Source organism: Phalacrocorax carbo, chromosome 6 (assembly GCF_963921805.1).
Source record: "Phalacrocorax carbo chromosome 6, bPhaCar2.1, whole genome shotgun sequence".
Lineage (NCBI taxonomy): Eukaryota > Metazoa > Chordata > Aves > Suliformes > Phalacrocoracidae > Phalacrocorax > Phalacrocorax carbo.
This window is the reverse complement of record NC_087518.1, coordinates 16,982,361-16,994,699: the sequence shown is the minus strand read 5'-3', so window position 1 is coordinate 16,994,699 and position 12,339 is coordinate 16,982,361. Positions and strand designations below refer to the sequence as shown.

General features: G+C 41.6%; 1 protein-coding gene across 10 annotated transcripts in view; it reads left to right on the top strand.

Moving 5' to 3' along the window:
• The window catches only part of TMEM40 (transmembrane protein 40), a 31,285-nt gene extending 20,047 nt beyond the window's left edge, over positions 1-11,238 (top strand). For 7 of the 10 annotated variants that reach the window (XM_064453913.1, XM_064453912.1, XM_064453910.1 and 4 more), the window contains 11 exons: positions 567-706; positions 1,290-1,443; positions 2,887-2,994; positions 3,827-3,880; positions 5,664-5,699; positions 7,116-7,148; positions 8,626-8,691; positions 8,996-9,067; positions 9,150-9,224; positions 9,978-10,040; positions 10,539-11,238. In XM_064453913.1, the coding sequence (XP_064309983.1) occupies positions 567-706; positions 1,290-1,443; positions 2,887-2,994; positions 3,827-3,880; positions 5,664-5,699; positions 7,116-7,148; positions 8,626-8,691; positions 8,996-9,067; positions 9,150-9,224; positions 9,978-10,040; positions 10,539-10,558 (821 nt within the window). In that variant the 3' untranslated portion in view covers positions 10,559-11,238. The remainder of the gene's footprint in view (positions 1-566; positions 707-1,289; positions 1,444-2,886; positions 2,995-3,826; positions 3,881-5,663; positions 5,700-7,115; positions 7,149-8,625; positions 8,692-8,995; positions 9,068-9,149; positions 9,225-9,977; positions 10,041-10,538) is intronic. The other 3 variants (XM_064453916.1, XM_064453914.1, XM_064453915.1) reach the window with 3 other exon arrangements.
• The last annotated feature ends 1,101 nt before the right edge of the window (positions 11,239-12,339 follow it).

Below are 12,339 nucleotides of genomic sequence, written 5' to 3'. Positions count from 1 at the left end.
GGTTTGGATCATTCACACTACACAATAGCATTTGCTAGGGTGGTCATGAGTCAATGAAACTTGTTTTCTCTGAAAACATGCTCTGTCCATCTCCTTGCTTGCAAAAGAGAGACCAGTGGTTAGTTCCCAGCTCTTCCACAGGGTTCTCATCAGGCCTTGGCCATGTGCTTGTGGGAAGTTAGATGCACGAAGGAGATTTTGCTGTGCGTTAAATGCCTAATGAGCTATCTCAATACCTTGGTATCCAGCCCTTTGTGTCTTTGTGCCTCTCTGTAAAATAGCATGGTCAAGCACCCGTTGAATAGCTAGGAATACTTCCCCTGCTTCTTTAACTGAGACAGGAGCATCACAGCCACATGAGTGATTTGTATGGACTATTAACGTTTTTCTACTGATTTCTGGCAGACTGAACTGCTTTATACAATACAGCGCTAGTCTCTCTCCTATACGCTAACATGCTGCAGAGTCCAATGTCTGTCACCACGCCTTCACCGAGCACCACAGGAACACTACCATGCAACCCACCTCTACTGCCTGCATAGTGATATGCTCATTTTTCTTCTCAGATATTTTCCAGAGGGTTTTTACTGCTGATGCCAGTTACTTGGAGAATCATGAGGAAATGAACCAGTCCTTCTGGGAATCACTTGTAAAATGTTTAGCCGCCACTGACCCACCTATCCTGAACACTGAAGAAAAGAACAATGTAAGTTAATACAGAAACGTGCAAGACATTGTAAGACATTGTTATACAGGTACTTTTATACTTCTGTGATATATTTCGGGGCGAGAAAACATACAGTCCAATTATCTGATATCTAAAACGTGCTAAATGCTGTAAAAGGGCACTTAGATAAATGAGACTCAAGCTGCTGCTTTTTACTTCATTGTTCTCCATGTGAAAAATAACTGGCTTTGTATAAATTCTGCAGGATCACTTCAGCTCACTGTTTTCTAGGCAGTGACATTTTGCTGTAAGGTACTGCAGAGATTCCATGTCCATTTCAGACCCTATAACTATATATCTCCAGCTCTTTAAATAGTTAACTATTACACACCATGTTTCTTTCCCAGTTGACAGTTCTGCTCTGAGTTGCTGAATGGAGTTCACATTCTCTTCCCATCTTTGGCATTACTCTTTGTCCCTCCCTTCCCCCTTGTACAGTAGGGGCAAGGGATTACATTTCCCACAGATTGGGTGAGATACTTTCATTTGTATAATGGGATATGTATCTATAGGCTACATTTTATTGGAAGGATTATTTGCTATTTAATTACCTTTATTTCAGCTCCTCAACAGCTGCAGCGTCCTGCCTGGAGGCTGTGCAGCCTGCCTGAAAGCCATAGAGAAGAAAGGAGTCAGAGCAATGGCTGTTCTCTACCTCTTGCTGAAGGCAACCAACCCATCTGGGTATAGGCAGCTTCCGAGCTCCAAGGGAAAGGGTGAGTCCTACCTGGCTGCTCGTCAGCTATTTTGTTAAAACCACTGCAGTGCCAGTGGGACATGACACTGGTTTGAAAACTCTTGATATATGCTTGGAAGTGATTATTAGTGAACAACTAAAATGTCTAGAAATACTGCTTAGAAAAGTCAGTTAGGTATGGTGATAGTGGGGGCCAAAGATAACATTTTACTTTAGTATGACTTGGCTTCTTCTGGGGCAAAAAACTTGTGTGTTTAGGGAGAAAGGATGTCCTGGGATGGTGATGCCAAAGAAAATTCTCTGACTTAAAGTGGTGCCTAGTTTTTCCTGTCTAGCTGGGTTCATGACACCCAGGACACTTTTGCATGGACTGTTGACCTCTCTGAGCTCTCACAGTTGTAAGAAATCTGAGCTGAGCCACTGAAAATATTTTTGCAAATGACCCTAGCAGCACATGTAGTAGTGACTAGGAGTGGATAGAGGATGCCGCTCAGGGTGCTGAACCTGGCAAAAAGCTACAAATAGACTCCACTGTACTTCTCATTTGCCTGGTTGTGCAGTAAGAAACTAAGCGCAGTTCCACAGGGTCTATAGAGTCGTTAATTGTCTTTAATAGATCACAGACCTGCACTCACTTAACGTGACCCTGAATTTAACTGGAGACCCTCAAGGAGATCCTGTTTCTGCTTGATCAAACATGTTCACGAAGGGGAAGGACCTCCCAGCTCTGCGAGGAGCGCAGCTCTGGTCACCTGTCAGAGTAGGAAGGTTTGTCACAGCAGGCACCCCCTTCCTGCTCTTGTATAGTGAGCAGCATCAAGCAGCCAGGGGGAATCATGTCTAGCTGCATGTATTCAAATATTACAACTAATAATGAAGAGACGCACAGACTCGCCAGCCCTCAGCACATATCTGAATCTGAGTCACCTGCAACTCCAGCCACACAAGGCAGGAGCCTGGCCCAGGAGGCAGATTCTCGCAGTATTCTCCTCCAATGTGGTTTGGCCCAGCTGGCTTTGAGGGCTTTGCTTTTGTGCCACAAGAGGGTGCTGGCATTGTGGCACAAACACGGGAACCCAGCAGAAATCACAGGGCTGAAGGGAGAAGCAGCCCAGGGAAGGGTGAGCAACTATTCTCCAGCTAAAGCATCTTTCAGCTGCAGCTGATGCTTCAGGGAGTGGGAATTTTCACAGGGGTAGCATTATGTGTAATTAAAGGCCAGAATATGAAACTTTAGGCATCTACCACAACCATTTAAGAAAGTCTAAACAGTGATATATATGACGCTTTCATTTGTAATGCTTTGTACTACTCCTTGTGTGCAAAAACCACACCTGAAATAAGACTAAGGGTCTGATTTCCTGGCAGATAACCCTTAATAAAACACTGAAATCTGTCACTGTAAAAGAGAGAAGATGCAAATAGTTGTTTTTAGTATTTTTTCTTTTTATATGTAAAACAGATGAAAAATTGAAACTCCTGAAGAGATTGGAAAGGAATCTCATGCTCTCACAAGGGGAAAAAGAGGCTGAAAACTCACCCCATGAGTCCATGGATGAAGATACACAAGGTAAAGAGGATTTATTTTATCTTTCGGTGATACATAATTTAGTCTGATTTTTGGTTCACAAGAGATTCACATAGGAAACTTGTAGCAATTCTGCAGAACTCTAAAAAAGTAAGACACTGTGCAAAAGAGAGAATACAGGAAATAATCACTACCTCTAGATTCATTATCAGTGAAATAGTGGCAGCCTCCTGCTGTTGTGAAAGTTGGAGGTTTCAGAAATGTAGAAATTTGCTGCAAGATTTCTTCCCAAATAAAAGATCATAACTTCTATGATCTTCAGTGCATTTATTGTCTAACTGAAGCCTGCGCTATAGCAGGAGGCAAAGAATAGTCAATGTACTGTAGTAGCTGGCAATGCAGCTAACATTTCTTACTGGCAAGCATCAGTAGTGTATCAAAAGTCACTTTGGCTGCCACTAGATCATTTCATTCATGGAAAATGAAAGAGACGAAGAAGTGACAGGCAACATGGAAGTGATAATGCTGATACTGGCTTATTCTGATGCAGAAAACCACTAGCTGATTAAGATCAAATGAGTTGCACGTAGAAATAAATTTTTCAAACTAATTAGCAGTGCTGATGTTTCCCAGTACACCCCTTCATACAAATTATTCCAACCACAGATTTTGTTTTTCTCCTGTTCAGCCAGCTTTGAAGAGCTGTGAGGCAAAAGCAGCTAATAATGATTCTTGCATTTCAAAGCCTTGATTTTTACCTACATATCCCACAGCCATTATTATATTATGAGCAAACATTTACATTGCTGTTGTTTCTGATACTGCTGCCACATGTTTCTCTAATCCAATTGAAAAAACCACTTTCTCTATCCAGAAAGTGATGGGGAAGACTTAGGAAGAGAGAAGACTGAAGGCCAGTTGCTTGGAGGTAGGACAAAGTGAGAACAGTGTTGGTTTTTACTAGAGATAACCAATATAAACCAAAAAAAGGAAAATTTCTAGCACTGTTTGGTTTGACTTTTGAACAAAGGTATATTAACATGTACAAACATAGGAAAATGACCAGTCAGAATTTGGCTGTAGGAAAGGCATTTCCTACAAGATGAAGCTCAAGGAATACTAACACTCAGCCATGCCCTGTGCTTAGAGTTGAACTAGGAGAATAGCAAAATCTACTGTTGTGGGAGAAGTCCTGCTGCCTGGGCCTGCACAGTTGCCATTGAAATGCAGCAAAAGAGTTTTGAAAATATCTATCACAGCCACTACTTACAGGGTCTGCAGTCAGCTGTCAGTGCTGACTGGAGACTGTCAGTGAGGACCATACCTTGGATCTCATTCCCAAGGCTTTTCATAGAATCATAGAATCGTTAAGGTTGGAAAAGAACTCTCTAAGATCATCGAGTCCAAGCGCTAACCTGTCACTGCCAAGTCCACCACTAAACCACATCCTCAAGCAGCACGCCTACCCTTCTTTTAAATACCTCCAGGGTTGGAGACTCCACCACCTCCCTGGGCAGCCTGTTCCAACACCTGACAACCCTTCTGGTGAAAAAGTTTTTTCTAATATCCAACCTAAACTTCCCCTGGTGCAGCTTGAGGCCATTTCCTCTCGTCCTATCGCTTGTTACTAGGGAGAAGAGTCCAACCCCGCCTCGCTACAACCTCCTTTCAGGTAGTTATAGAGAGCAATAAGGTCTCCCCTCAGCCTCCTCTTCTCCAGGCTAAACAACCCCAGCTCCCTCAGCCGCTCCTCATAAGACTTGTTCTCCAGACCCTTCACCAACTTCGTTGCCCTTCTCTGGACACGCTCCAGCAACTCAATGTCCTTCTCGTAGTGAGGGGCCCGAACCTGAACACAGTACTCGAGCTGCGGCCTCACCAGTGCCAAGTACAAGGGCACAATCACTTCCCTGCTCCTGCCTGAGCACACTATTCCTGATACAAGCCAGGGTGCCATTGGCCTTCTTGGCTGCCTGGGCACACTGCTGGCTCATGTTCAGCCAGCCGGCAACCAACACCCCCAGATCCTTTTCCTCCAGGCAGCTCTCCAGCCACTCCCCCCCAGGCCTATAGCGTTGCACGGGGTTGCTGTGACCCAAGCGCAGGACCCGGCACTTAGTCTTGTTGAATCTAATAGCGTTGGCTCCGGCCCAACAATCCAGCCTGTCCAGGTCCCTCTGTAGGGCCTTCCTGTCCTCCAGCAGATCGACACTTCCACCCAGCTTGGTGTCACCTGCAAACTTACTTTTTCCAAAGGAAAAATGGAAAACAACTACAATGCAGATGAAGAAAACATGCTGTGTCAACACACAGAAATAGCTATCAGCTTCTGGTATAGAACCATGGATGTAAAAAGTTACGGCTTTAATCATTTAATTAATGTCTTGAATTGATTGCAGCCCAGATTTAAGAGCAGCTTATTTAAATTGACATTGTGAGATCTAATTTATCTTAAAGGAGTCTAATTCTGCCTGAGCCCAGATATTGTGAGAGATGGAATACAGGGGGGTTACTAATCCATTTGTGTTTCCCACTTTCAAACTGCATAACCTACAACAGAGCTGCCCTCTCTAATGAGCAGGAGTTGCTATCTACCTAATCTCTTCTACACAGCCACACTCATTTCAATAGTTGCATGCGCTAGGACTAGCAGCAAGATATGTGGACTCACTATGGATATTAATCTACATAATCTTTGCATAATGTTTTAGGCATACCAGCAGAGGTTGTTCCCTACAGAGATTCAGGTAAGCAGTCCCAGATAACCTCGTCCTGCTGGAAGGAAGACTGTAGCTGCAGTTTCTTCTTTCTGACATGCTTATATATTAAAAAATACCTCCCCCCGGCTGTGAATACATTGGTTTCCAGTTAGCCTGGTGTTGGATCTGGGCATGGTGCAGACGTTTTGCTGCAAGCTTGTCAGAATAGCTGGCTGATAGCAGGCAATTTGTACAAGGCATTCTAGCAGATTAACTAATTTTTTGTAGGCCCGCCAGGTTCTCACAAGATCAGTTTGCAGCAGTGGTCATCCTGTTAGGGGAAAACCCAGCAATTCTATTAGGCAACTAGGTCCTTCCCAAAAAAGCCAGGCAGTTTTCAGGATTACCTGCAGGCCCCCATCTCCTGCTGAACAGGGATGCAAGATTGGGAGGGAGCTGGAAACTGGTTTCTGCAAAACAGTGATACTCAGCTCTGAATGCCTTCCTCACTTAGCTTGGAGCATTCCCTAGCAGAAGATGCTAGGCGAAAGCCAAATGACAAGCAACAGAGAATACTAGCTGAGGGGCTTGAACAGCCAGCCAGTCTAAAGGCAAATTTCCTTTTATCAGGGACTGCTGAGCAGCAGCAGAACAGACGTAAAAAGCCCATGGCAGGAAATTTTCAATGGCTTGATTGCACTGCTGACCTCAGCCCACCACTCCCAGGCCAAGGCCACATTCATTAGTTCTGAGAGGCAGCCAGCCCAACAGAGTGGCCTTTTTGAAAGGACACCTGCTCAAACACTTTTCAGTGGAGTGGGAAATAGTTGCTGTGACTTGGACTGTTTCATCTGAGGACAGAGTTGGGAAGAAGAGTTGGGATGTTGCAGCATAATCCCTCAGGGCGGTTTATGATTTGCCTATCCCCAAGGAGCTACATAAAATAGGAGGGTACAGGAATACATTGTAATACAAAATTCTGCTCCCATTGCCAGGTCTGGAAAGAGGATTACAGTACTTTTCCAGTTGGTGTTTGGCCTCTCCAACTCTTGCCATGGCCTTTGTTGCTTCGGTTCTAGATTACTTCAATATATGGAAAATATTTAGCTAGTGCAGGATACCATGCCTGCTGTATGGGACAGGTTCAGGGGATACACATGTGCAGCACTGCCATCCCAGCCCTGCTGTGTTCTAACTTCAGTTCTAGCAACTGAACACAGGGGCCATCAATCTTCTACTGTCCAGCTATTTCAAAGAACCCGGGATCACCATGAATAGTCAGTTTTATTGTTATCTGTTCCTAGGCTCTTTCCCTTCCTTTTCTGGCACTTTCACATACTGTTTTGTCTACACTGAATCACCAAATAGGTGAATATTCACTGTGCTTGCTAGTGCTGATAATGGCAGGAAACAATATATTTGTATTTTTACCATGAGAAATAATAAAACTACGTTGCTTTTCAGAGATTGCCAGAAGAGAAGATTCAATTGCAGATGGTAAATAGAAACAAGCAAACAAGTTTTTCTTATGGCTGCTGTCTCTCAGGACTGAGTTTTGTTTAGTGATGTTAGCTATACCAGCTCCTTGATACCTAGATATTTCCTAATCAAAAAGTAGAAGTTTAAGAATAGTTATTAAAATGCCCTGTAATATTTAATAGAAGAAATACTGTGCAAGTCATACCATGATACAAAGTTACAGTGGGACTGTTGCATTTAGGAGGCAGAGTAGTACAGACCAGACACCGGCCAAGCATGAATTGATGTTCTGATAAATTCTGTGTCTATAGATCATTCATAAAACTGCACAGAACAACATTTGTGAGTCAGAACAGTGCAATGTTATGTTAACATTAATAATAAAATAATTGAGTTTGTCCCCAAACCAGAACTTGATCAATCCAGAATTCTGAAAGAATCAACAAATCAAAAATGCAACTCCATTATCAGGTGACCCAGAACAGAATTTTTTGGTAAAGTTTAGTTGCTTCATGGTTCAAAAGCACAATAGCAAAAGGCTGAAACTCATTTTGAGTACATTTGCAGTTTTCTCCTGTTACCTCTTTAGAGAAAATTAAGTTCACTGCCAGGCAGCGGTTGCCTGGATGCACAGCCCAATGCAAGTGAAATCAGCATCTAAAGCTTGTGATGAATCAACTCCCAAAGGCTTATATGCAGCAGGCTGCCTAGGGGTCTTCTCAAGCAATCAACAAACAAAAAAAGGAGAAAAAAAAAACCTTCCGCTTTGAACATGTCATTGGAAATCTGGTAAAATATCCAGCTTTCTGACAATACAGTCAGAGAAAGAACAGAATTTGGCAACTCTGCTTACAACTAGCGGAGAGAAAAATGCTCTATTTAAATCTCTAAAATATCTAGTTTGTTCTTACATTGTTCTTTCTATGTAGTGGTATAGCTAGCTATAGGAGACTAGTTGTCAGCTACAATTCTTCATTTGGGGGGTGCAGAAATAATACTTCAACATCAGGCTTAAGTAGATGGATGGTACTCATACACTTAGTAATGAAGGTGATTATATTATTGTAGCGCTGACTGTGCAAAGCACCCAAGAATCAAACTGAAGCTCCCTTGTGCTACTGCTTTACGCCCCCACTGTAATTCTGAGACTACTGATTGTCCCAGACTAGATAGAGAAGACTCAGAGTGCTTTAAAACAATTCTATATTGTTAATGCTTTTGTGTTTTGTGTTTTTTTTTTTTTTTTTTAAAATAACAATCTCTCTGTAGGATGATTTTAAAATTGCTAATTTGATCTTTCTGAAAGGCTCCTTCTGAAAAGGTCTTTTTCGGTGATTTGAAAATTGCTAATTTTATCTCACAGATCTTTCCTTTGAACAAGCAGTTTTACATATATTCTGCTCTGAGAATCAATTTCAGACACAAAACGGGAAATAAACTTAGAAGTCCTTAATTTCAGAGCTCCGTGGCAATAAAAGACATTTGTTTTTTCTAGCATATGAGGATGAGAACACTTACCCCCCTCAGTGGACAGTACGGTGGATGGGCATACGGAAGGATGGTAATGTAAATTTTGAGGTTTTTTTAAAATTTAAATTATGTCAACCCTGTTGAACCTTGGTCCACGAATAAAATCTCTGGTTTGAAAAAAACTTTTTTTTTCTTTCTTCTGACATGGGTACTTTGTTGGAGTGCATCAAGGCTTCTCATAACAACTTGCATGCGTGTACGTTTTTGCATTTGAGTCTAGTGTATGAGACGTCTCATGGAAGTAGACTTCATTTGCTGAGCGATACACTCTACCTAAGGTGTATTCATAAAGCCCATGCTTGCAGTTGTGACCTAATTTTCCTTCTCTATTTCAGATGAATTTTTTCACTTTGTCATTCTTTGCTTTGCAATTGGAGCTTTACTAATTTGCTACTACTACTACAAAGGTAAGGCAAGTCTTCAAAAGAAGGATAAATTCTTGCATGCTAGAAAAATGAACTAAGCCAAACATTTATTTTGTTGCCTTAGATTGGACTATTTCTCTTGGAATTGGTTTAATCACCTTTGCTTCCCTGGAAACCACTGGGATATACTTTGGTTTAGGTAAGTGTATCTACAGCAGCCAGCTCTATATCAACAGTAAGGATACAAGGTCATGCAGTCATCCAACTACACAAGTCTATAAACCTGCTAGTGCTGAGATTCCATAAATCATCACATAACTATCCCAAAACATCTCATTCACAATTACAGTGTGGCTGGAGACAAACGTGCCTTAGTGATGCTGAAGGGAGAGGTTGACTCATTTTTTGTTCTCGGTGATCACAAGACCCTGAGTCACCTCTTTCTGCAGCAATGGCTGAATGCTACATTGCCATGACAATGTATAATTTTAGCAACAAGGCAGTCTTCCCGGATACACTTTATGATGTGCTGTTCACTCAGGCTGCCATTCGTTCCCCTGGGACTGAAGCAGCTGAACACCCTGAGGAAGAGCTCTCAGCAGAACCTGGATAGCAGCAGCTACTGAAAATGATACTAAAAAAATGGGCATTCTTGGCAATCCCTAGGGATGTCATAGGAAAGGTGCAACTAGCAGCAAGTTCTAGCCTCCCAACTGAGATCAGAAGTCTCCCTTGTAATCCGGTGCTAATATTTTCAGTAGGTTGTGGATGGTTCTCTCAGGAATCAGCTTTGTCGCTACTTTGTTATTTATGATATCACTGAAGCACTTGTTTGAACAGTAATCTTGGGTTCATTAATGTTGCAAGTGTCAGTGTTTGGTTTTGGGGATTTTTCTTTTATGTTGCTAACTAGCTCATCTTAAAAAAAAAAAATGTTTTTTTTCACAATTAGTGTATCGAATTCGGAGTGTACTCAACAGTTTGGTTCCTCTGATTGACAAATTCAGGCCAACAGGTAATAGTGATCTACTGACTGCATGCATGTTCCCTAGACCTTCCTGGGTACTTCACTTTGGTTAAGTCTTAAGTCTAACTTCTCTAAATTACAATTTCCCATCTTTTTTTTTTAATTGAAGAAAGAAACAAACATTTTACTACAGTTCATTACAGCTGCTTGGGTTTGAAAATGAATTATTCTTGACTCTCTCCATGTGGCAGAGCATTTTCACATTTTTAATACTCTGCCCTGTATGGGGTATTAACTATCTCCTGACAATGTTTGACTAAGAATTCTACAGCTCAATTTGACAGTTGGTCTTTTCCAACCTTACTGATTCTATCATTAAACATTCAGGGAGTGGGGGTAGGTTTCTGTTGTTGGGTCTTCAAAGACAGTCCAGGCTCATGTTTATCCGTGTTCGTGAACACAAAATATAAAGAATGCTGAAACACTGAGTAGATTCATGACAATTTGAACACAATACTTCTGACAGTTGTCATCTTCATTGTGCAGGTATGAGGAAAGCTGCCTAGGAGGAGTATTTCAGGAGAGTTCCACAAAACCCTGCTGTCTGAATTTCTAGTATTAAAAGAACTGCTTTATGAAACAAACATAAAAACTTAACAGCTAGTGTGAAATATTGAAATGTTAAACCATAGAAAGACGTAATTCCCTCCCCTCAAAAATAAAGCTGAAACTGTGTTATGGGGTCCCATTCTTTCTTCTGAAGTGACTCATGGCTCAGCAAAGCCCATAAGACAGCCTAGATGTAGGTTTATATTTAAATCCATTAAATATAAACACATGCTCCTTCCCTCCCCCATGCAACCATGTTAGTCTGCCTGTGGTGTATCAAAATCAACAAAATGACCAATATTATCCTCAGCTGGTTCTGGATTAGGCTCTGGATGTTTCAGTAGGAATCCTGGCAGCCACAAAGTCACCTCCTCTTCACCCCTTGTGATGCCGCGCACCAGGCAAACACTGGCTGCTTGCTTACACAGTTGAGCCCCAACAGTGCAATAGCACTGAAGCAGATGAATTAATTGTGGCAGAACTCAATATAGTGCGCGTATAATGATTTCACCCAGTGAAAGCTGGGTGAGATTTTACATGCAGTGACATAATGGTGCAGTAATGAGATTATTTTTCCCCTAGAAGGAGAGATGAAATTTGCCACTGTTAATAAAGTGCTTTATTTGACTCATCCCCCAATATTTTTCTTTCTTTGAGTAAAATAAAGTGCAACTGTGACATTCCTTTCATTTTATAGGGACATGTTACACATTTTGTATGTAGGGCTATCACAATCATCGGCAGACTGTGAAAGATACATTTAAATTTTTAGTAAAAACATAAGGTCTTGATACCCAGAAGGATGAAAGCAACAAATCAGACAGAATGAGCCATAAAACATGAAATTGTAAGGAAATGTAGATCTAAAAGCCATTAGCCCAAAGAGGCAGAGTTTTAGAGAAGCAATTTCAAGACTTTCTCAGAAAATTAAAACACTTACTTTTTAGTTGTACTTAATTTTAAGCACCAGCGTCGATTGTTCTTGGGTGTTGCAGTTCCATTTGCACATCCGGAAATATCAGCAATTGTATGCAGGCCTGTATCAACATGGCACAGCAGTTACCTAGTGTGTCAAGGGTTAAATTAAGCAAATAAGGGTGAATACAAGTTATTTTGTAATATATTCTCATTTACATTTACTATTTACATGCCTTTCCAGAAATAGTCTGTCATACCAGAATGCTGTATATTTTGTGTTGTTAGTCTGCAAATAAGGTCTTGCTCAGACCACCAGCGTAGTGTTGTTAATGTCAAATGGCATTTGGGTGAACCAAAAACTATGCACAGTCACCCTGCTCTGATGAAAATTGCCTCTTGAGTTTCCTCCCCTATATGACATCTTTCTGTAAGGTAGTTTGTGGAATAGTCAGGATGAGAAACATTCTAATACTACATATGTTTTCAAATTTGGTACTTTGCAGTCAACAAATTTTTTTTTTAAACAGAAGCTGCTTAAGGTAAAATAAGCAAAACATTTTAAAATCACCCAGCAGAACCCATCATGTGAGATAAGCAGCTGATCCAATGTAGAGCACCTCACATGAGAAGAGTTAAATTCCATAGAAAAATGCAACTTACATGTTCAGCCACAACCTCTCGTGTATCTGGGAATTTCCTGCTGCCCTTTCAGATCCTCCTTCTTGAGTCCATCTCGGCATTTTAAACATTTCCCCCTCTCACCCAAGGGCAATGCTCTCATTCTGGTCTCACGCATCACCCTTGCTGCAGCACTCGCCAA